The 21,868-nt window shown below is 23.1% G+C and overlaps 10 protein-coding genes across 10 annotated transcripts; 6 read left to right on the top strand and 4 right to left on the bottom strand.

Annotated features, from left to right (window-relative positions):
- Window positions 1-1,370: 1,370 nt before the first annotated feature.
- DICPUDRAFT_158776 (uncharacterized protein) lies at window positions 1,371-3,574 on the top strand (the record flags this gene model as incomplete). Its single annotated transcript, XM_003293810.1, has 3 exons — window positions 1,371-2,576; window positions 2,654-2,960; window positions 3,030-3,574. 3 exons carry the CDS (start codon window positions 1,371-1,373, stop codon window positions 3,572-3,574), a joined length of 2,058 nt encoding a protein of 685 aa, XP_003293858.1.
- Window positions 3,575-3,663: 89 nt separating this feature from the next.
- Window positions 3,664-5,008, bottom strand: DICPUDRAFT_42617 (uncharacterized protein; the record flags this gene model as incomplete). The annotated part of the gene is made up of 2 exons (XM_003293804.1): window positions 3,664-4,477; window positions 4,545-5,008. The coding sequence occupies 2 exons, from the start codon at window positions 5,006-5,008 to the stop codon at window positions 3,664-3,666; spliced, it is 1,278 nt and encodes a 425-aa protein (XP_003293852.1).
- Window positions 5,009-5,443: 435 nt separating this feature from the next.
- On the top strand, window positions 5,444-7,194 carry DICPUDRAFT_84371 (uncharacterized protein; the record flags this gene model as incomplete). The annotated part of the gene is made up of 5 exons (XM_003293809.1): window positions 5,444-5,500; window positions 5,574-6,017; window positions 6,087-6,655; window positions 6,724-6,982; window positions 7,045-7,194. 5 exons carry the CDS (start codon window positions 5,444-5,446, stop codon window positions 7,192-7,194), a joined length of 1,479 nt encoding a protein of 492 aa, XP_003293857.1.
- A 947-nt stretch (window positions 7,195-8,141) lies between these two features.
- DICPUDRAFT_93118 (uncharacterized protein) lies at window positions 8,142-8,916 on the top strand (the record flags this gene model as incomplete). The annotated part of the gene is made up of 2 exons (XM_003293808.1): window positions 8,142-8,273; window positions 8,346-8,916. Coding segments are annotated over exons 1-2 (687 nt in total), but the record flags the coding sequence as incomplete, so codon positions are not given.
- A 129-nt stretch (window positions 8,917-9,045) lies between these two features.
- DICPUDRAFT_73582 (uncharacterized protein) lies at window positions 9,046-9,574 on the top strand (the record flags this gene model as incomplete). Its single annotated transcript, XM_003293807.1, has 1 exon — window positions 9,046-9,574. A coding segment is annotated over exon 1 (461 nt), but the record flags the coding sequence as incomplete, so codon positions are not given.
- Window positions 9,575-10,884: 1,310 nt separating this feature from the next.
- On the bottom strand, window positions 10,885-15,206 carry DICPUDRAFT_51175 (uncharacterized protein). The gene is made up of 6 exons (XM_003293803.1): window positions 14,269-15,206; window positions 13,992-14,201; window positions 13,846-13,914; window positions 13,641-13,778; window positions 13,043-13,554; window positions 10,885-12,980 (listed from the first exon to the last, which is right to left on the bottom strand). Exons 1-6 carry the CDS (start codon window positions 14,859-14,861, stop codon window positions 10,981-10,983), a joined length of 3,522 nt encoding a protein of 1,173 aa, XP_003293851.1. The 5' UTR covers window positions 14,862-15,206; the 3' UTR covers window positions 10,885-10,980.
- A 655-nt stretch (window positions 15,207-15,861) lies between these two features.
- Window positions 15,862-16,194, bottom strand: DICPUDRAFT_11264 (uncharacterized protein; the record flags this gene model as incomplete). The annotated part of the gene is made up of 1 exon (XM_003293802.1): window positions 15,862-16,194. A coding segment is annotated over one exon (333 nt), but the record flags the coding sequence as incomplete, so codon positions are not given.
- Window positions 16,195-16,591: 397 nt separating this feature from the next.
- DICPUDRAFT_42613 (uncharacterized protein) lies at window positions 16,592-17,129 on the top strand (the record flags this gene model as incomplete). Its single annotated transcript, XM_003293806.1, has 2 exons — window positions 16,592-16,992; window positions 17,069-17,129. 2 exons carry the CDS (start codon window positions 16,592-16,594, stop codon window positions 17,127-17,129), a joined length of 462 nt encoding a protein of 153 aa, XP_003293854.1.
- Window positions 17,130-17,197: 68 nt separating this feature from the next.
- DICPUDRAFT_42606 (uncharacterized protein) lies at window positions 17,198-18,796 on the top strand (the record flags this gene model as incomplete). Its single annotated transcript, XM_003293805.1, has 1 exon — window positions 17,198-18,796. One exon carries the CDS (start codon window positions 17,198-17,200, stop codon window positions 18,794-18,796), a length of 1,599 nt encoding a protein of 532 aa, XP_003293853.1.
- A 53-nt stretch (window positions 18,797-18,849) lies between these two features.
- DICPUDRAFT_84366 (uncharacterized protein) lies at window positions 18,850-20,457 on the bottom strand (the record flags this gene model as incomplete). The annotated part of the gene is made up of 1 exon (XM_003293801.1): window positions 18,850-20,457. One exon carries the CDS (start codon window positions 20,455-20,457, stop codon window positions 18,850-18,852), a length of 1,608 nt encoding a protein of 535 aa, XP_003293849.1.
- Between the last annotated feature and the right edge of the window lie 1,411 nt (window positions 20,458-21,868).

Here is a 21,868-nt window from a genome sequence, read left to right as displayed (position 1 = left end):
AAAAAAAAAAAAAAAACTAATTTTTTTTTTTTTTAATTTTTATGGAAAAAAAAATTTTGGCCCCCATTACCAAATCCTAGGGAAAATAATTGGTTTTTAATATTATTTCCTATTTACCTTTTTATTCCAAAATCTGAATATCCCTCCTTTTAAATCCATATATTTTTAAAACCATAAAAAAATAATTTTTTCTATTGAAAATTTGTAAAGTTTTTATTTTTCCCTTTTTAAAAAAAAAAATTATGAAAAAATTATAATTATAATAATTATTATTTTAAAAAAAAAACAAAAAAAAAAGAAAAAAAAAAAGAAATTTAAAAAAAATAATTTTATTTCTAATATTTATAAAAAATCTTTTTTCCAATTTTATTTTTTTATTTTTTTAAATTATTAATATTTTTTTTTTTTTATTTTTTTTTTTTTTTTCTGAATATTTTATTTATTTAATTTTTTGAATTTATATGTTAAATTATAATAAAAAAAACCATCTAAGATACTGGGGTTTTATTTCAGTACACCCACACCAAAAACTAATTTTTTTTTTTTTTTCCAAATCACTTCACACACTATGCCAAATAAAATAAAAACATTTAAAAAAATTAATTTAAATTTATATATAAACAATACCAATATTTATTGGTTTACTATCAGTTATATTAAAAATTAATTAATATTATTGAAATATTATTAAAAAAAATTTTATTAATATTATATTTTTTATTGTATTTAAATTTTAAAATCGAATAAAAAAAAATAATATAATCGAACAAAATAGAATATAATTGTAAATTTGTTTCAGAATTGCAGTTTTATTTTCGAAAAAAAAAAATGTCACAAATGGTGTCAAAAAAAAAAAAAAAAAGAAAAAAAAGAAAATTTTTAAATTTTTTCTTTTTTTTTTAAAAAAAATCAATACTTTTATTTCTTGTTTTTCATTTTATGTGTTGTGTTTTTAAAATTCTATTACTTCATTGTTATTAAATCAATCATCTTAATAATAATAATAATATATAAAAAAATAATACGAAAATTTATTATTTTACACACATATCCATAATTATAATATTATAATAAAAAAAATAATAATTAAAAAACACACACATTCAAATAAAAAATAATAATTATATTTTAAACTTTAACAGTGAAGTTATAACACAAATATAAATAAAACAAGTTTTTTTTGTTTAATTATATATTTCATTGTTTATTTAATTTTTATTTAATTTTATTTAATTTTATTTAATTTTATTTTTTTTATAATAGTATAATATAATATATGTAGTAATAATATATGTAGTAATAATATAATAGGATAATAAAAATAATAATAATAATAAAAAAAAAAAAAAAATAGTACAAAATTTGTAATAATGACACATAGTTATAAAACTGCAACAGGCGCCAAAAAATTCTCAGTAAGCAAATTTAAATATGACGAAAAATTAGAAAAGTTTTTTATAAAATTATCAAATAGTACCAGACCATCTATAGTATCACCTATTGTACCAAAGGTATTATACTTTTTATTGTTTTATTTATTTGGAGGTCAAAGATCGTTTGTGCCATTGTTTTTTAGACAAATCGGTGTAGATCCAAAGATTTTGGGTTTCATCTTATTGTTCCCACCTTTTATATCTTTTATATTCTCGCCAATATGGTCTGGTATAGCAGACACACATAATGCACATAAAAAAGTTTTCTTTTCAATGATAGTCGGTACTGGGTTCTGTTTTTTCCTGTTAAATTTTATTACCAACAAATTTATAGTAACTTTTATAGTGTTTCTAAATGCAGTTTTCTGGGCTCCAATTATCCCATTAGCAGATTCAACTACATATAAGATATTGGGTGAGCCTTATAAAGAGCTCTATGGTAAACAGCGTTTATATGGCAGTGTTGGTTTTAGTGTTAGTGCCTTTTTTACAGGTCTTTTAATGTCGCAATTCGACACAGTAAATGTAGCCTGGGTAAATTATCCGATCGCAGCCACCGTACTCTTAATATTCACCTTATTCTTCTTTAATAATAAACCAATAGCGAATGTTTATTTAAGTTTAAATAATGGCACCAATACCGATGAGGAGCAAGAAAATTCAAATTTAACAACAGCTGCAGCAACAACTACAACAAATAATGACCAAAGTGATAATACAGACGGTTCTAATAGCGACAATGAGGTAGAGTTGGAAGAAGGATACAGCAGCAGTACAATATCATTTAATACACCATCATCGATATTACTATCACCAAATATGGGAAATGATGAATATGAAGAAGAGTTATTAGACCAAGATAATAAAGATTTTTTAAATGATAATACGAGTATCGATATGAAGATTAAAAAAGAAGAAATTAAAATTGCAATTCCTGAAATACAGGAAAAAATCCCATTCATTAAAGGCGTCGGTATATTGGTTTCAAATTCAAAAATTTTAATCGTTTTATTCAATTCTGTAATTATTGCATGTGGTATGAGTGTTTGCAACAACTATTTGGCGTTAGCAATCACCGATAAAAAATATTTCGATGGTCCATACGTTTTGGTTGGTATTGGTTCAATTTTAAATGTAACTTTTGTATGTATTAATTAAATTTATAATTAAAAAAAATTTCGTTTATATATTACATATACTAATATAAATTTATTAAATAGGAGGTTATATTTTTCTTTTTCGGTAAACAATTATTAAATAAAATTGGAATTTTTAGATTGGTTTGTATTTCACATGTCGCAGTTATTATACGTGTTATTGCTTATTGCATTATTTTAACTATGCGTTGGAGTGCTTGGTCAATTGTACCAGTTGAATTATTACATGGTATTTGTTTTGCTTCAATTTGGAATTCTGGTAGTACAATTATTAATAATAATTCACCACCTGGTTTGTCTGCTACTGGCCAAAGTTTATTCTTTGGTATTTATATGGGTGTAGGCACTGGTTTAGGTGCTTTATTTGGAGGTATGTATCATTTCGTTATTTTTTTTTTTTCTATATTTTTTTTACTAATTCAATTTTTTAAAATTATAGGTTATTTATATTCAGACTATGGCGCAATTACAATGTTTCAATTTGTAGCAGCAATTGTTACTTTTGGATTAATTGTTTTTTTAATAACAGAGTTTTTATTGAATCAAAGATTAAATAGTAAAAATAATATTAAAAACAACAATAAAAATAATAATAAAAATAATAGTAATAATAAAAGTAATAATAATAACGATATAATAAAAGGTGAAGATATTACCACTGATGATGGCGAAGATTTTAGCGGAAAAACCAACAGCAGCGGTAAAAGCAATCTAAACAAAAAAGAAATCGATATCAATAATAATTTAATAACAAAAAATAAAAGTTTAGATAATATAATACTGTCCAAAACTATAGAGTTGGGTGATGGCGAATATAATGACGAACAAGAAAGTCTTAAATTTAATCGATTACTAAAAGAACAGTTAGAAAGAGAAAGAGAAAGAGATAAAGAACAAAAATTACTAGAAGAAGAAGATGCCACCTATAACCAATTAGATGCACTTAATAAAGATATTGAAATAAAAGAAATAAGTTATAATTAGCTTTATTTTATTTCATCATTAAAACTATATTTAAAAAATTTTAAAATTTTTTATTTCCTTTTATTTTAATTTATTTATCTATTTATTAATTAGTTATAGTTAGATAATACTACGCAACCATTTGAACCAGTGGCACCAAAATTATTTAAAACAATATTAACATTTTCTTTGTTAAAATTTGTTTTTTCTGTTACTAATTTAAATTTAGATTCATCATGGAACAATTTTATATTTGGGTTCATATTTCCTTCAAAGGTTAACGTAGGAGGAAAGCATTTGTATTTGAAGATTAAGCAGCATTTGATAATACCGCCAATACCAGATGCTCCTTCTAAATGACCCATATTTGGTTTGTAAGTTCCAAATAATAATGGTGAAGTTCTATTGTTTTGATTATTGCTGTCAAATACCATTGATATTGCTTCACTTTCAACATGATCTAAAAAAGATAAACCTGGGGCATTTGCTTCAAAGTAGTCTATTTGATTTGGAGACAGATTTGATTTTAGCAGGGCTTTTAAAATATTGTCTCTTTGGGATTCTTTTGATGGAAAAACAAGTTTTGCTTTATTTAGTGCACCATCAGAATTACTATTTGCCCCTTTGATAACCGAATAGATTTTGTTTTTATCTCTAATTGCATGCTCCAGTTTTTTTAATATAACTATACCAGTCCCCTCACCCCTAACAAATCCATGTGCATTTTCATTATATGATCTAGATTCATGGTTCTTTGATATAACCCCCATACCAATATATGATTTATGGTATTCTGGGTCGAATATATAGTTGCTAGCACCACATATTGATAATTCACTGTTCCCATTTACAATTGAATCATATCCTAACGAAATACAGTTTAATGATGATGAGCAGGCAGAATTGATTGTAATTGATGAACCCCTATTATAAAAATAAGAAATTTTAGTATAAAATTATTTAAAAAAAAATTATAATTTAAGTACTGTACCTGAGATCAAAAACATATGATATCATATTTGATAATGAATAGCTTGAAGACCCTACAATGTAGTTAAGTTTTTTATTAATTCTAAGGAAGCTTTGATATTCATTTGATGTTGAACCAATATAACAAGAGGTTTTACTACCTTTTATTTCTTTATTAAGATTTGCATCGTTAATTGCATTTGATGCACAAACTAAAAGTTGTTTTAGCTGAGGATCTAAAAAACTTACAATATTTGAGTCTAAATTAAATTGGTTAGAATCAAAGTTATCCCATTCCATGTCCTCCACCAAAGAGGCAACATAATTGTCATTTTCCATATAATTTATATCAAATTTTTTGAATCTTTCTGATAAACTTACTGAACAATTTTGTTTATTAATTAAAATATTCCAAAAATCCTCTTGGTTATTACATTTTGGTAGTTTTATTCCAATCCCAATTATTGCTACATCACAAGTTTGCATTTTTTTTTAAAACTATGTATAAATAATAATGCAAACTTGTTTTTTATTATTTATACCAGAAAATAATTTTATTTTAAAATTTATTAAAAAAGATTATTAAAAAAAATAATTTTATTTTAAAATTTATTTAAAAAGATTATTAAAAAAAATTTTACAAAAATTTTAGTATAAATTATTAAATATTTTAACCCTTAAATTTATTAGATTTTAAAATTATCTTTTAGTCAACCTTTTTTTATATTATCTTTCAATTATTGGTTTTTTAAAATTAATAATAAATTTATTATAAAAGTCGTGACGATATATAATAATATGGAAAAAATTATTTTAAATTATTTTTGATTTATTTTAATAAAATATTTAAAAACAAAAAACATTATAATAACCAAAAACATTTTTTTTTTCCATTTTGTATATATTTCTTCACCAGTTTTAATGAATTTCCTATTATTAATAACATTTTTATTATTGTTTTTTTTAATTTTGGATTTTGTAAGTATATATTAGTTTATTAATATATATATTTATATAAATATTTTAAAGTTTATTAATTTAAAAAAAAAAGATTAAAAAAAATAAAATTATTAAATCCAATTCACCTCCGGGTCCAATTAATTATCCATTAATTGGAAATTTGCACTTATTAGGTTCAAATCCTCATCGTGGACTTAGAAATAATATAAGTGACAAATATGGACCAATTGTTGGATGTTATTTAGGGGATAAATATACAATTATTTTATCAGATTCAAAATTTGTAAATGAAATTTATATAAAAAAATTTAGAAAATTTTGTTCAAGACCGCACAATCCAACATTCACAATGTTTTCAGGAGGTTATAAAGATTTGGCATTCTCAGATAATTTTGATGATTGGAGAAGAATAAGATCATTAATTGGGGTTCATTTTACAAAGTCAAGACTAAACAATACTATATATTCATATATAGAGGATCAAACTAAATTATTAATTAAAAGTATGAAACAATTTGAAATAAATAGTACTCCAGTAAGTATAGTCATAATAAAAAATAAAATAAAAAAAATAATTATATATTAACCCACTTTTTACATTTAGTTTTTTCCTCAAAAATATTATTTTAAACTTTCATTAAATGTAATTTGCAAATTGTTCTTTTCAGTTGAGGTATTACCTAAAGAAACAGTCGATAAATCACAGATTGAGCGTTTAAGTGTCCCTCTTCAAAAAATCTCAAGAAAATTAGGTGCCGGCCATCCAGATGATTTCATATCATTACTATCACCCTTATTTTACTTTTCAAAAAAGAATTATGAAAAGCATGTACATTCCTGTTTGTCTTTCATTTCAGAAATATATGATAGCCATTTAACAAATTTGGATAGAGAGAACCCCAGGGATTTAATGGATATATTAATAATAGAAACAGAGGGTGATAGAAAAGAAGTGGTTCATACAGCATTCAATTTCTTATTGGGAGGCAGTGACTCATCAAGTGGTACAAAAGAGTTCTTTTCGCTTTACATGATTAACTACCCAGATATTCAAGAGAAAGCTTACAAAGAAATAATAGACGTTATGGGAAATGACTGTAAATTTATAGGTTATAAGGACAAAACAAACTTACCATTTTTAAGTGCTTGTGTAAATGAAGTTTTAAGATTAAAGTAAAGTATAGTTTTATTTATATATTTTATTAAATTATTTTTATAGTCATTATTAATATTTTATATAGCCCCGAGGATCCTTTAGGATTACCACGTAAAGCTGTTGAAGATATTGAAATTTTTGGTTATTTCATTCCAAAAGGTGCACAAATAATTCACAATATTTATGCAGTTGGCACCAATCCTGATGTATTTACCGATAGAGATAAATTTAAACCAGAAAGATGGGTTGACTGTTCTGATGTTAAAAAAGCTTTAATGCTAAATAGTTTTATGCCATTTAGTATTGGTCAGAGATCCTGTATAGGAAAAAATTTAAGTGAAATTGTAAGTATAAAAATATTATTTTTATATCTATTATTTAATATATTAAAAAAAATTTTTTCAAGGATATTTTTGTGGGATGTGCAAATTTATTATTAAACTATAAAATGGAACCTTACGAGGGTATAAAATTAAATGAAGTCGAAGAGTTTGGAGTCACTATCCACCCAAAAGAATATTCTATCAAATTAACATCTAGAAAAAAATTTAATTAAAGTTTCTAAAATAATAAAAAATAAAAAAAAAAAAAAAAAGGACTTAAAAATTTAATAATATAATTTAATATTATAATTTTAATATATAATGTTAATATGGTAATATTGTTTGTGAGGGCACAATACTGTTGTGTGTATAGTGATCTATCTTTTTTAAAGTTTTTTTTTAATTTTTTAAATAAACTGATAAATTTATTATAAAAAGGGCTATTATGATGTAGTAATTCTTTTTTATTTATGTTTTCTTAATTTGTAGGTGTGTGTTAAATTTGTTTATTATAATAATTCTTTTTTTTTTTATTTTTTTTTTTTTTTATAAAAATTGTGTTAAAACCCCTTCCAAAAACTGAATTATTTTTATAATTAACCATATTAATATTTTTTTTTTATAGTGGGGGTTAACAAACAAATGAAAAAATTAATTGTGTATCTTATTAAACCTACTAAATATATAATCTATTAAAATAGAATGAAAAAAAAAAAAGTGAATTTAATTTTAATATTAATTGTATCTAACAACTAAAATTATATTGTTGTTTTTTAATATTAAAAAACAACAATAAAAAATAATAACAAAAAACCCAATTGAATTTAATAAATGATTAATTTTATAAATGATATAAATAGATTTATCATAATATTTCAATGGTGGTGATAGATGAAAGTTGTTTTAAAAAGTGTGCTAAGTGGGGTGTTGGAGTGTTTTAGAATTATAAGAGTGTGGTATAAATTTTTTGTGGGGGGAATTAATGTGTGGATGTTTTATTAAAGCATCATTATATTTATATATTATATTGATAAAAAAATTAACTTTTTATTTTTTTTTTTTTTTTATTTTTTATTTTTTTTTTTTTCTTTTTTAAATCATTTTTATTTCCTATAGTTTCAAATATATTTTTATTATTTATTCAGTCTCTTCACTATTATTAAATTTGTTGTTTTATATTAATAATTATAAAAGATGATATTTAAATATAAAGATATAAATAAAGAAATAAATATAAATATTAACACCACTTTACAAGATCTTCAATTTGAAATCTTAATCTTTACTAAAATCAACCCATTAAATCAAATATGTATGTAATAAACAATAAATATTTTAAATAATGATAAAAAAATTGTTCTAATTAAATTATTATTTTTTATAGTAATTTTCGATGATACAACTTTTGTTTTAAAAAACTTTAGTGAATTTTTAACAGAACCAGTTTCCGTCCTAAATATAAACTATGGTGAAAATAAAATAATTGAAATAAAAAAATTATACAGTCAAAAAAAAATTATTAATCAACATCAATATAATGAAGACAGAAAATATATAGAAAATTTTTTTAAAGTTTTTACAAACAAATTTTTATTAAAACTAATATCCTCTCATTTACACTACGAATGTGGCGGTTGTGACGGTTCAAAGTGCACTCATATCCATAATGACGAAGAATACAAGGCCCATCCAAATAGAAAGAACCAATTTTCTATTTTTAAAAAATATAAAAAATATGATGAAATTTTAGATGTCAATTGGATAATAAATAATGGTTATTTCTCTTTACTCAGATATAAATTCAAGAAAAATGAATTACTGTATAACTGGAGCACTAGGAACATCAGTAAACTTATAAAAGATATCAATAATCCTAATAATAATAGTCAAGATAATATAGAAAACCTTTCAATGATAAAAAAATTATCAGAAACTTATCCACCACTATTCAACTCAAAAATTATAGAAAAATCTTCAAAATATGGCAATTTAAAACTCATTAAACATTTTTTATTAAAGAATTCAAATAAAAAAATTACTTATAATCTTTTTAATTCAATTAATTCAAGTATCAAAGGTATGGGAAAACATCTCAATGAAAACAAAAATCATTTTAAAATCATGGACATATTATTTTCTCTGAATAAAATAGGGTATGGTAATTATGTTAAAAATAATAAAATTTTAAAGTTTGACGAGTTAATAGTTTCCGCATCAAAACAACAAAATTTTCAAATCATCAAATATCTATTCAAATACAATAAATTTTCAATAAACTATAACAAAAATGAAAAATTATTAATTCCTTCATCGATCAATGGTAATATGGAAATTTGGAATTATTTAACAGATTTTGGGTTAAAAAACAACTATTTTAAAAACTCACTGGATGATCTATTGAATCCAGAGCTTTTAATTAACTTAAGTGTTAATGGTCAGATAGAAATGTTAAATACTATACTTTCAAAGTACAAAATAATTATTCAGTACGACAATGACTTAAAAACAAATAATATATTACAACCTAATGAAATAATAATTTTGGCTAGAGATTATGAAAAAATCATTGAAGGTTCAATTGAAAAAGGTCAAATTGGAATGGTAGAATTGTTTATTAATTTAATTCAAGAAAAATCATTTATCCCAAGATACTTTATTAATTACTCAGTAAAGCATAACCAGGTTGAAATATTCAAGTTCTTTTATTTTACACGCAGATTAAACGTTAATGAAAAAACCTTTGAAATTGCATGCGAGGTTGGCTCCATTCAAATAATTGATATTTTGCTTAAAAGTGGTATTACTCCAACAGAAAGATCAATAATGTTAGCAAACAATAATGGTCAGTTCAAATGCTTGCAATATTTATTATATAAAGGACAACTAGTTAGACCCATTGAAATTGCTTGTCAATTCAGTCAATATTGGTCCTGTTTTAATGGTTATTTAAGTGTAGTCAAAGCAATCCAAAATAATATGTTATCTAATAAAATAACAGACTATGCATCATCTTTTGGTAAAATAGATATTGTTCATTATCTTTGCGAAAAAGGTTTTATTGGTACTTTAAAATCATTTAAATCAAGTTTCAAAAATAATAATTTACAGTTATTAAAAGTACTATTCCATTATCATAAATCAATTATGATGGATAAAAAATCTTTAAAAAAGATAATAATATTAAACAAATTAGAAATTTTAAAATTTATTTTAAATAATAAACAATTAATTAAATTTTATAAAAAGAAACAACCAAATAATAATAACCTAATAAACAATAATAACAACAACAATAATAATAATATCAATAATAACAATGAATCAAATGGGGAAAAGCTTAAGCTATTAAAAATAGTAAATAATAATAAAATGAAAAAAGAAAAATCAACAGTCGATAAAATATCTTTTTTCGACTATAACAATAACTACATAGCAATTGAAAAAAATGAAGAAACTTTAAACAAGATCTCAAAAACTTTAATAGATCTATCAATTATATGCGGTAATATAAATACTTTTCAGTTTCTAATAGAAATTTTCAATTATGATAATTTTTCCCTTTCATCCCTCTCCTATTCAGTTTGTGGTAATTTCAAATCAATATTTTTTTATTTATTAGGAATAAATAATTCAACTATTTTATCAAATGAATCAATAATATTATCAATTAAAACAGCAATCAAGTATAATAGACTCCATCAGTTAAAAATATTAATAGAGGTATTTACAAAGTCAGAAATGTATTTATCAAATAATAACATTTTTTTACCATTCAAACACAATAAGTTTATCGAAATTGCAACAAAATATGACAACAATGAAATTGCCCTCTATTTAATGGAAAAGAATTTCGTACTATCGCGTAAAGCAGTTTCTATGGCAATCGAACTTGGAAACTATAATATTTTAAAATCTTTTATTTTACATTTAATTAAAGAACTAAATAAAAATTAAAAAGCTTTAAATTAAATAAGAATTAATTTTATTTAGCTTTTTTTTTATTTTTTTTTATTATTTATTTAATTTATTTTTTTATAATGACTTTCATCATTGATATTGTTATTATTTTCTTTTGTATTATCATTATTGTAATTGTTTATATTGTTTTCATTATTATTATTATTATAACTGTTTGAATTGCTATTGTTTTCATCAATATGTTTATTTGAACCATATGAATATGCATTATCCAAACTAATTGACTGATTAATATCGAAAAAGCTAAAATGTAGATTTGAAGGAAGTAATGGAGTTTTGATACTGATTTTCTTTTGTTTTATTTTATAAGATTTGATTAATTTTTTTCTTTGTCTTGACTCAACTCTTGAACAATGGATAATCGATATTGCCATAGCTACAATAACGGCTGCAGCTATACCAAACAAAAAGAGTCTGTAATCTGGGAATTGCTTTGATCTATCTATAATACAACCCCTAGCTCTAGGTGAAATTTCTTTTGAGGTGATCATTGTTGAAAAATCTAAACGGAATTTGAGGGAATCAAAAGAGCTAAAGGTGTAAATTAATTCTGCAGTTCTATTTTCTTGACCTAGATCTATTTTTGAATTGATCATTACAACTAAATTATCGATAATGGCTCTTTTTGAGGGCTTATAATAAAATGATACATCTTCAACATCCATTGTAAACCATCTTGAAGTGTCATTGATAACAGGAAAAGGATAACATAGGCTATAGTCTAGATAGTTCACAGAATACAAATGAAATTGGAATTTTAGAGAGTTCTTTGGGTTTGCGAAATGCCATTTATTCATAGATACTATCCATTCAACAGAGTGTTTAGGCACCTGCATAATATCCCCAGCATAATACTCTTCATGGTGATACGGACGATTTATTAACATAATTTCAATTTTGCTTGAATATTTTGGATCTTCGTTATATTGCTCTGGTAAAACATTAGCTTGGTAGATACTATGGGTATCATTAACACTAACCAAGTTCCAATTTAAATGAGAGTATGTATTTACAATGCTGTTTCTAGAATCCACCTCGACCAGTTTAGAAAAGTTGACATTTAAACTGATATTGCTGATGTGCTCTGCAAATTTATAATTAAATGCTGGTTCTTTACTGGATTTATACACATGAGAATCGGGAATATCTTTATCGCAACATGGGCCTGTTAAATTTGGGTAGCACTCACAAACACCTAGTCTGCATCCTTTAGTTTTATATTTTACACATTCGTCAATACAAGTATCGTTCATATCGGTATAAATACTATCCTTTACAATGGTTCTGTCAGAGATTGTAAAATTGATTGGTAAGTTGTATTCTATAGTTGATGAATCTCTCTTTAGGTAGCATACTAGATCACCGTTGTTTTCAAAATAAAGAGCACAGCAATAGTCATTCTGGATGTAAATTGAAGTATTTTCTTTTTTCGCCTTTAGGAATTGACCAGAGATGGTAATGAAGCTTCCTCTATCCAACACACCACCAGTAACTCTTGTAATAATTGGATCTGGATAGTTTAGCCCTAAACTATACTGTGGCTCACCATGTTCAGTTATTATAATTACCTTATTATGGAACCCACATGTATCTACATGGGGTAAACAGTGAATTGTTGAAGAGTTATCAATAACAAGCTTTAAGCAATCTTTCCCATCGACTTTGACCCGCATTACAGTTTCCATATTTAATTTGTTTATATTTAAACTTGTTATGTAAATGACTTCATTATAATTTGCTGGTTTTGAAATCACTATATCTGGATTGTAAACCTCTTGGTAATAGAAGAATGTTTCACTATCAGTACCTGCAATTAAACCATCAATGTCTAAACGTACTTGACCTGGCATTGAGATATTTGTATTGGCTGGTAATTCACAGGTTACAGTTGATAAGGTTAAAATTTTTGCATTTTTGCATATAGTATTGAAACCAATTTGAACACTAACACTATTTTGAAAACTTTGAAGCTGATCACCTTTAATTGTTAATGTACCACCTATGTTCTTATTAATTTTTGAAAATGAATATATAGTTGGTCCTAAAAAATATAATAGTTAATATTTATTCTTTTTTTTTTTTTTTTAAATTATTAAAACATACTTTTGTAAACTATATCTTGTCTTAAGATCACACTTCCAACTGTTACGTTAAAATAACTACTATCTCTTCCAGGAGGGTTTACACAAGACAAAATTGAGTTTGCTTTAACTATTGATATATTTTTACAAGGTTTACCATTTTCAAATGTTATATTTATATACTCAGGTTTGACACCAAAATCCATGCCCGTTATCCTAAACAGCTGGCCAGACGGAGTTAATAAAATTGTTGATGCATTTGGAGGTAATATTAGCCTTGGATTACACATAGTCTTGTTTAGCTCTGGTGGTAAAAAATATTTCAAAGTTTTGACACAATCTAAAATTGAGGGTAATGGTCCTAATATACTATTCTTTTGTAAATTTATATATGTTAATGGTGAATGATCCAACAACCCATCTGGTAATTTTCCCCAAAATAAATTATTATGTGCATCAAATTCCTTTAAATATCCTGATTTCCAACATGTTAAATATGTTGTATTACCCAATAATCTATTGTTACTTATATTTCTAAAAATTTAAAATAAAAATAAAAAAATAAAACATTAATATTAATTTTAATATTTATATTTATATTTATATTAATAGCCACTTACAAATTCTCTATCCTTGATTTAGATAAAATTGGTAAAAACCCTACAAGTCTATTCGAACTTAAATTTAAATATTTTAGCTCTGGTTGCGTGAAAAAATCTTTTAAAATTGTTCCATATAATTTGTTATATGATAAGTCTCTATAATAATTATTAGTTAATAAGAGTTGAAAATAAATTAAATTAAATTAAATGTTAAATTACTTACAGGTATACTAATTTCGGTGTTCTCCAATAATTTTTAAAATAACCTGTTATTTTATTATGACTTAGATCGCTGTATTGAATGTAGAGAAAAATTAGTAATGATTCTTATTCATTAATTTATTTATATATATACAAAATGATACAAACATTTCTTTAATATTCTTTGATTCTGCTAAAGATAATCCACCCGATATTGAATTATGTGATAAGTTTAATGATAGTAAAGTTGAAGTTTGTAATAAACCATCAGGAAAATTACCAATTAAGCTATTTGTTGATAAATTTAAAGATTTTAATGTAAATAAATATGGTAAAAATGGTGTAATAATTCCTGTTAAATTATTCTTTGGTAGGATTCTAAAAAAAATATATTAGCATTATTTTTTTTATACAATAACTTATTTTAATATTAAATAATATATACATTGATGATAAATTGGTTTTCTCTGGAAATGTTTTATCCTCTTCGCATCTTAATCCATAAAGACGACAAACAAAAATATCATTTTCCTTTAATTTTGAATTGATGAGGTCTGATAGTGTACGGTTTTTATCTAAATTTATGAAATACTCGTTCCATAGGTACTGAGGTATTTGGTTTTCTGCTGGATTGATAGTTTTTATTAATGCCTTAACATTTGGATCTGCTGATAACAAACAATCTGTATATTCTTTCCAGCCTTGATTATTATACCAAAGACTTCCATTGGTATCGATATAAAATCTCAATAAAATAATATGGTTTCTAACTGCGAATGCATCACTTCTATTTACTGTCGACAGTAACGATAATATCAATATAAAACAATATAAATAATAATAACAATTTATACTATAAATTTTATTTCTATTATTGATAGATCTAGTAGCTGATTCTTCATTTTTTATATTATTACTTTTATTATTTTGATGCCTTATTTTTGAATTATTATTATTATTATTATTATCGTTATTGTTATTATTATTATTATTATTATTATTAATTCTATTGTAAACTATATTATTATGGTTTATCATAATATTTAATTACACTTTTATAAGTGCTATTTCTGTTTATCTATGTATGGTTATATGTATGTGTATATGAATATATGTTGTGAAGTTATAAATATAAAGTGGTTAATATTTTATTTTATAATTATTAATAAATATTCAACTCTATAAAAAAATAAAAAAAAACTACATATTAAAATTGTGATTTTAATTTAAAAAAAAAAATAATTATTTTATTATGAAAAATAAATAGTGGTATGTGTGTTAAATATATTATATAATTAAAAAAAAAAAAAAAAATTAATTTTTTATAAATCAAAAAAAAAAACAAATTATTATATGTTATATGAAATAATAAACAAAGACAAACTACAATAGAAATAGAAATTCTATTTTAATATTCTTTTTTTTGATTTTACCCACTATATTAAAATGCTAAATAAAACAAATAGTGAAAAAAAAATAAAAAAATTTATTAAATGGTAAAGCTGATTAAATTATTGGAATATTATTTTTATATATAAACTTTACATAGTTTACATACAAATTATAAAATAAAAGTCAAATTGGGTGTTTGTGTGTGGGAAAACGTGCGATAAATTATATATATCTGTGTGATAAATTTTGTGCGTTATCATAATTTAATTTTGATAATTATTTTTATATTGTTGTGTGTGGGGGTGGGGTGTTTAATGTAAAATATTTTTAAAAAAAAAAAACAACACCACTTTCATAATAATATCCTTATTTATTTAATTAATTAAAACAATCTAAAATATTTAAAAAATGATGGTTTTAACACTGAATCTATTAACTATACTTTTTTTTTTTTTTTTTTATAAAATAATATTAATATTTACCTAATTATTATTGAAATTTATAAAACTATAATAATTGGTTAATTTTTTATTGAATAAATATCAGGGTGATAAATTATTGCTGGTCCCTCTACTACAGCCTCATTGTTTTCTTCTGCACCGTTATTATTATTATTATTATTATTATTATTATTGTTGTTCTTTATTATTGTACATTTTGTATGAAAATAAATTTTTTTACCAAGAATATTGGATATTGTAACCTCAGCTTTAACCCTATCATTTATAAAAGTAGGCTTTAAATAATTAAATTCTTGTTTAACGTAAATTGCACCTGGATATGATTTGGAAACTGCAGTTGATATAAGTGAAGATACTAATGATCCATGGACAATTGGTTTTTTAAATTTAGTTGTTGAAGCATATTCTTCATTCAAATGTATTGGATTTTTATCACCTGATAATTCTGAAAATAACTCAACATCTTTATTTGAAAACTCTTTAGTTATTTCATTTTTGTCACCTATTTTGATTAATTTGTCACTATTATTATATTTTATAAAATAAGTTTTATTATCTCTATTTATATTAATAGTACAATAAAATCTATTACTAAATCTAATATTGTTTATATTAAAAATTAATCTGTTCATTTATAATTAATTATTTACTAAATCTCTGGTAAAAATAAAAGTAGTTAGAAAAAACTAAAAATGATAAAGTTTTAAAAAATTATTATAAAAAAAATAAAAAAAAATAAAATTTTTTTTTTTTTTTTTTTTTTTTTAATTAAAACAACGAAAAACCTATTTCTTTTCCTTTTTTTTTTATTTTTATTTTTTTTCAAATAAATATATAATAATTATAAAAATAATAATAATTTATTTTGTTTAGTTTATTTTTATTTATTTATGAAATTTCAATATATATATTGAAATGAAAATTTTAATATCAACATTTATAATTTTATTTTTATTGGTACAAAGCTATTTCCCAATTTCATATTATTTTAAATTAAATCAATTACAAAAAAAAGAAGGATATCAAGAAACAATCTTTAGCAGTGCTCAAACAGGAGAAGAACCAGAGTTAGTCAATTTCACAGATTTACAATTAGATACAGACGACGAAAGATTTGTTTGGCGTATGTTTTCACCCATTGCTATAGATACAAAGTGCTCATTCGAATATTACAATAGCGAAACATTTAAAAAGATTAATTATCAAACACTCTACTTTAAACAATGGATAGACTTAATGGAAATGTGTCGAAAACCAATAATAGAAGAGATATCAAAGGATCTCTGCCTAAAGAATCAAAATCAAATACTGCTAATGTAAGTTTTTATATACATATAATATCTACAATATCAAAGTATTTAATACTAATTAAAATATTTATATATTGTTTAGAGCAAAGAAATACTATCAAAACAATTTGATCATGGAAAAAAGAGTAAATCTAACATGTTAGATAGATTTATATTTGGTTTCAAGATTGAATTATGGAAATTAAAAGTATTTAAGTTTTTATTTTTTATGATGTATTCAATCGATTGTTGGCTAGAGATTCCAAGATCATCAAATTATTGGTTTATGGATAGCCAAGAAACTTCATTTATAAATATGAGCCATTTTGGAGTATCATTCGACCAATTTATTAAATCAACATTCAATGTAAATTCAGTGGTATCCCAAGAATCATTTTTATTTAGTGTAATATTAAGTGGATTTATATCTTTACGTTGTGCATTCAACATAAATATTCAAGTCTTCGAACCATTATTATTAGCTTTATTCAAGGGGTACTTGGTATTATCAAGCCAAACAGATAACTATCAACATCATTATCTATTAGTATTGGTTCTAATTGTATTATCATCAATAAACTGGAACAAGTTCAAAGGCATTTCAAACAAGACATTGGTTTCATGCTGGCAAGTTAAGCTTTTATTAATTCAACTTTCATTGGTATATTTTTGGACATCCGTTGCAAAGTTCCATTGGTCCTGGATTAATGGTGATGTTTTACCAAGAATGGTCGGCCCCGAATTTAAAGAAATGTTCAATCACTATTTTGAAATCATCACCTCAATACTTGGTATCGAATATATAAATAATAGCTCTATGGCCATATTATCATGCTTAACAATAGTTTCTGAATTATTCCTTGTAGTATCACTCCACATCCCATCACTATCAATTTTAACTTTTATTATTGGTGTTACAATGCATACTTTTATGGGCTCTTCAGGTTTAAGAATTGGTACATTCTCATATTTTATGGTAATAATTTATACCCTCACCTTGCCACATTATTTTAAGAAATTCAATAATAGCAATAATAATAATAATAATAACAACAACAAAACAATCAAAAACAATCAAAAAACCAACAAGTTAAATATATTTAAAAAAATAATAATTGATACTTTAAAGGTTGGAACCATTGGATTGTTATCAATAATTTTTTTATTATATAATTTCATTGATCCATTATTCACTCAACATTTTAAATATCCTTTATTAGCAATATTAGTAATAATAATCATTCAAACCTGTTATAATAACTATATAGACAGTACCAGTAATAATATAAAAAAACAAATATTTTATTTATTTTCAATAGGTTTAATAGTATCAAGTTTAATTCAAGCTTCTGATCAATTTAGATTACTTTATATTGAGCATGGGGCAATGGCAATTAGATTAAACTCATTGGATGAATCAATTAAAAGCTATTTAATAGCCGAAGAAATCTCAGATAGAGTAGAATCAAAATTATTTAGATTTAGGGCACAGCAATCCAACGACTTTGAATTCATTGGTGATTTAGGTTTATTTTTAGAAACTAAAAAAAACTATTCAAAAGCTTTGGAACTTTACGAAAAGTACAATAAAATCTATCCAGATATTTTAAAGATTCAAATTGGTATGATTAGAACCTATCATTCAATCGATGAATTGGACCAAAAAGAAAAGAAATCCAAAATCTGTAGTATTATTCCAAAAACTATCGAATATGCAAACAAACTAACCTCTGAAACATGTATCAATCAAGACTGTGCTAGAAATCAAAACCATGCTCGATATGTTTTAAATTTAATAAAACAAATAAATAATCAATTTTATAGCTGTTAAAAAAAATTAAAAAAAAATAAAAAAACTATTTCAAAATGCTATAAATTTTATTTTTAATAAACTTTTTTCAAAGATAAACCTAATATATCCAAACCATCACAGTCTTTTATTGAACCATTTGAATCTTTTATTAAATTGAAATAAATTAACTCTTCATTTGGACCGCATACCATCGATGAACATGTTGCATTTTGGTAATTATAAAGATTTAATCTTTTGATGTATGAATATTGGGTGTTATCTTCATCAAAATTTGAAATAGCATATAAAGTACTAGGAGTATCTTGGAAATAACCAAAGAGAATATTTAAAGTATCATCAAATTCTACCATGAAAGATTCACCAAAAGAACTATTATATTTCCCAATTATTACTTTATAAACAAACAAATCGTGCTCGTTTATAGGTTGGATATGTTTCTTTTCTAACTCTTCTATAATTAATGATTCGTATACTGGTATTAACATTTCTAAAATTTCTCTGGTGAACAAATCACCATTTGTATCTATCATTGAAACTGAAAAAATACCCAGCTTTAAGTCAGCAGCCATTGTTAATTGTGAATGATATCCACCAATTAACCCGTTTTTGCCTTTAAACCATGTGCCTGTACTATTACCATAAAACATTTCAAAGGGGATACCGAATGCTTGAACACCGTTAGACAATAATGAAACTGAGGTTAAATATTCATTTCTAGTTGAATCTTGAATAATATCTTGATTCCCATTTAAAATGAACTTCATAAAACTACACATATCTCTTGCAGTAGAATACAAGCCGCCCCCGGGAGAATTCCATCCTGATAAAGTATTTGGAATCAACTTCTTTTCACCATTACTATCTATATAATAAGATATTGCTATATTATTTTGGTCTAATTTGGTTGGATCATAAGTTGAATTTGACATGTTTAACTTTGCTAATATTTCCTTTGTTACATATTTTTCATAGTATATTTGTGGATGTTCCGTTGTTGGTTCATAATGCTTGTCATTTGCTTTTTTATATACTTCACCCAATGTTCTTCCTAATAAAGAAAAACCTACATTTGAATAGTGAACCCTCTTGTACTCATTTGATAATAAGAATTGCTTAGATAATCTATCCAAAATAATATCTTCTGTGCAGTTCGTGGTGCCATAGTAATTTGGGTCACATGGAGTTTCTCTTGGTAAACCTGATGTATGGGATGCCAGCTCTCTAAAAGTAATTCCTCTTTTTTCTCCATTCATATTATGAATATCATTGATTTTAAACTTTGGGAAATAATTCTTTATTTCATCATCGATTGAATTTATTTTTCCTTTATCTCTGAATTGCATCATCATCAAGGATGTAAACATTTTGGTGCAACTAGCAATTCTAAAATTAGTATCCAAAGTTAAAGGTGGCGAATGATCATCAACTGGATTAATATTCCCATATGTTTTAGACCACACAATTTCATCCATATAGACAATAGTTGATATAAAATTTGAAATATTATTTAGCTTTAAATTTTTATCCAAATATTGATCTATTTTTTTATATGTTTCTAGTAATAATGGATCATTTTGATTAATCTTTATTGGTTTGGGACCATTTGGACAAGAGTTTACTTCTATATAATAGTTTAAAAATAATATTAAAAATAATGTTATATATTCAATCTTCTTCATTTTTAATATATTTATTAAATGTGAAATTATAATAATCACTTTTAAAAAATACAGCTTCGTATTTTTAAAAAAAAATAATAAATATATAATTTAAATTAAAATTAAATAATGTATAAATATAATTGATGTTATAACACACACTATCTATATTTTTTTGAACAACACTTCACCCCACTCTTAAAACAATTTTTTTAACCACCCATTGGGAAAAAAAAAAAATATTTACGTGATTAAAAAAAAAAAGATAAAAATAATAAAAGATAAAAAAAAAAAAAGAAAAGAGGTTGTTTAAATTTATAAACTAATAGTTATTTATTTTAAAAAAATTAACTCTAATTGTTATTATTTATTTTATTTTTTATTAATATTATTGGGTATGCAACATTACAAATGAATCCAATGTCGCAGTCTGAAATAATTTTAAAATTTTCGGCCTAAATCTATTCCTGTTCCTCTGAACCTAAATATATAATAACTAATATTATTATCTATAAAATAAAAATTATTTTTTATCCTGCTATACTCACATTTTTTTATAATACTAAAAATAAAAAATGATCCAAACAATAACTTGAAATTGAATAAAATTTAATTTAATTTAAAACCATTTATATTAATAAACACCTCGATAAAAGACTATCTTTTTTTTTATTTAAAAATCTAAATATCATTTTTTTAAGTTTTTAAAAAAAAATATAAATATTCATGAAAGAATGGTTTTTTAGGATTTGTTACTTTGTTGGTTTATTTATTTATTTAGGTTATAAATAAATATTCTATTTATTTAAATTTTTATTTCAATTTTTTTTTTTTTTGTTTTTTTTTTTTTTTTCAATTAATCGTAATATGACGAATTATAAATTTTATTTTTTTTTTATTTTTTTTTTATTTTTTTTTTTATATGACCTCCCAAGTTACAATCCACACACCAAAAATTAAATATTTCTTTTAAAACTAAAAAAATAAAAAATAAAAAAAAAAAAGAACTAAAAAAATACTTTTTAATTTATAAATACAAATATACGCTCACATACACATACATACACACACACATAAATAAATATTTATTTTTTAAACACCCAAAACAAAAAAAAAAAACAAAAAAAATAATTTAAAAAAAATAAAAATTAAATTAAATTTTTTATTTTTTTTTATTTTTTTTTATTTTTTTTTTAAATAATAATTTTATTTATTTTATTTATTATCATAATCATCAAATCTTTCATCATTATAATATATTAAATTGTTTCTTTTTTTTAAATATTTTATAAAAGTGTTTAGTAATATACTGTATTGTATTGTTTAGTTTTATTTTTTAGTTTTATTTTTTATAATCGGTATTCAAAATATTTTTTTTGTAATAACTTTTGTATTATTTAATAAACTATAAATATATATATATATATATAAA

Source organism: Dictyostelium purpureum (assembly GCF_000190715.1).
Source record: "Dictyostelium purpureum unplaced genomic scaffold DICPUscaffold_473, whole genome shotgun sequence".
NCBI classification, from domain to species: domain Eukaryota; phylum Evosea; class Eumycetozoa; order Dictyosteliales; family Dictyosteliaceae; genus Dictyostelium; species Dictyostelium purpureum.
Note: the sequence above shows the minus strand (reverse complement) of the source record. Positions and strands in the feature narration are given on the sequence as shown.

Coding starts and splice junctions, on each gene's coding strand:
- DICPUDRAFT_51175 (XM_003293803.1), bottom strand. CDS start 14,861: ATGATAAACCATAATAATATAGTTTACAATAGAATTAATAATAATAAT. Junction 13,555..13,640: donor AAATCAAGGATAGAGAATTT/GTAAGTGGCTAT, acceptor TTAAATTTTTAG/AAATATAAGTAACAATAGAT. Junction 12,981..13,042: donor ACAAGATATAGTTTACAAAA/GTATGTTTTAAT, acceptor TATATTTTTTAG/GACCAACTATATATTCATTT.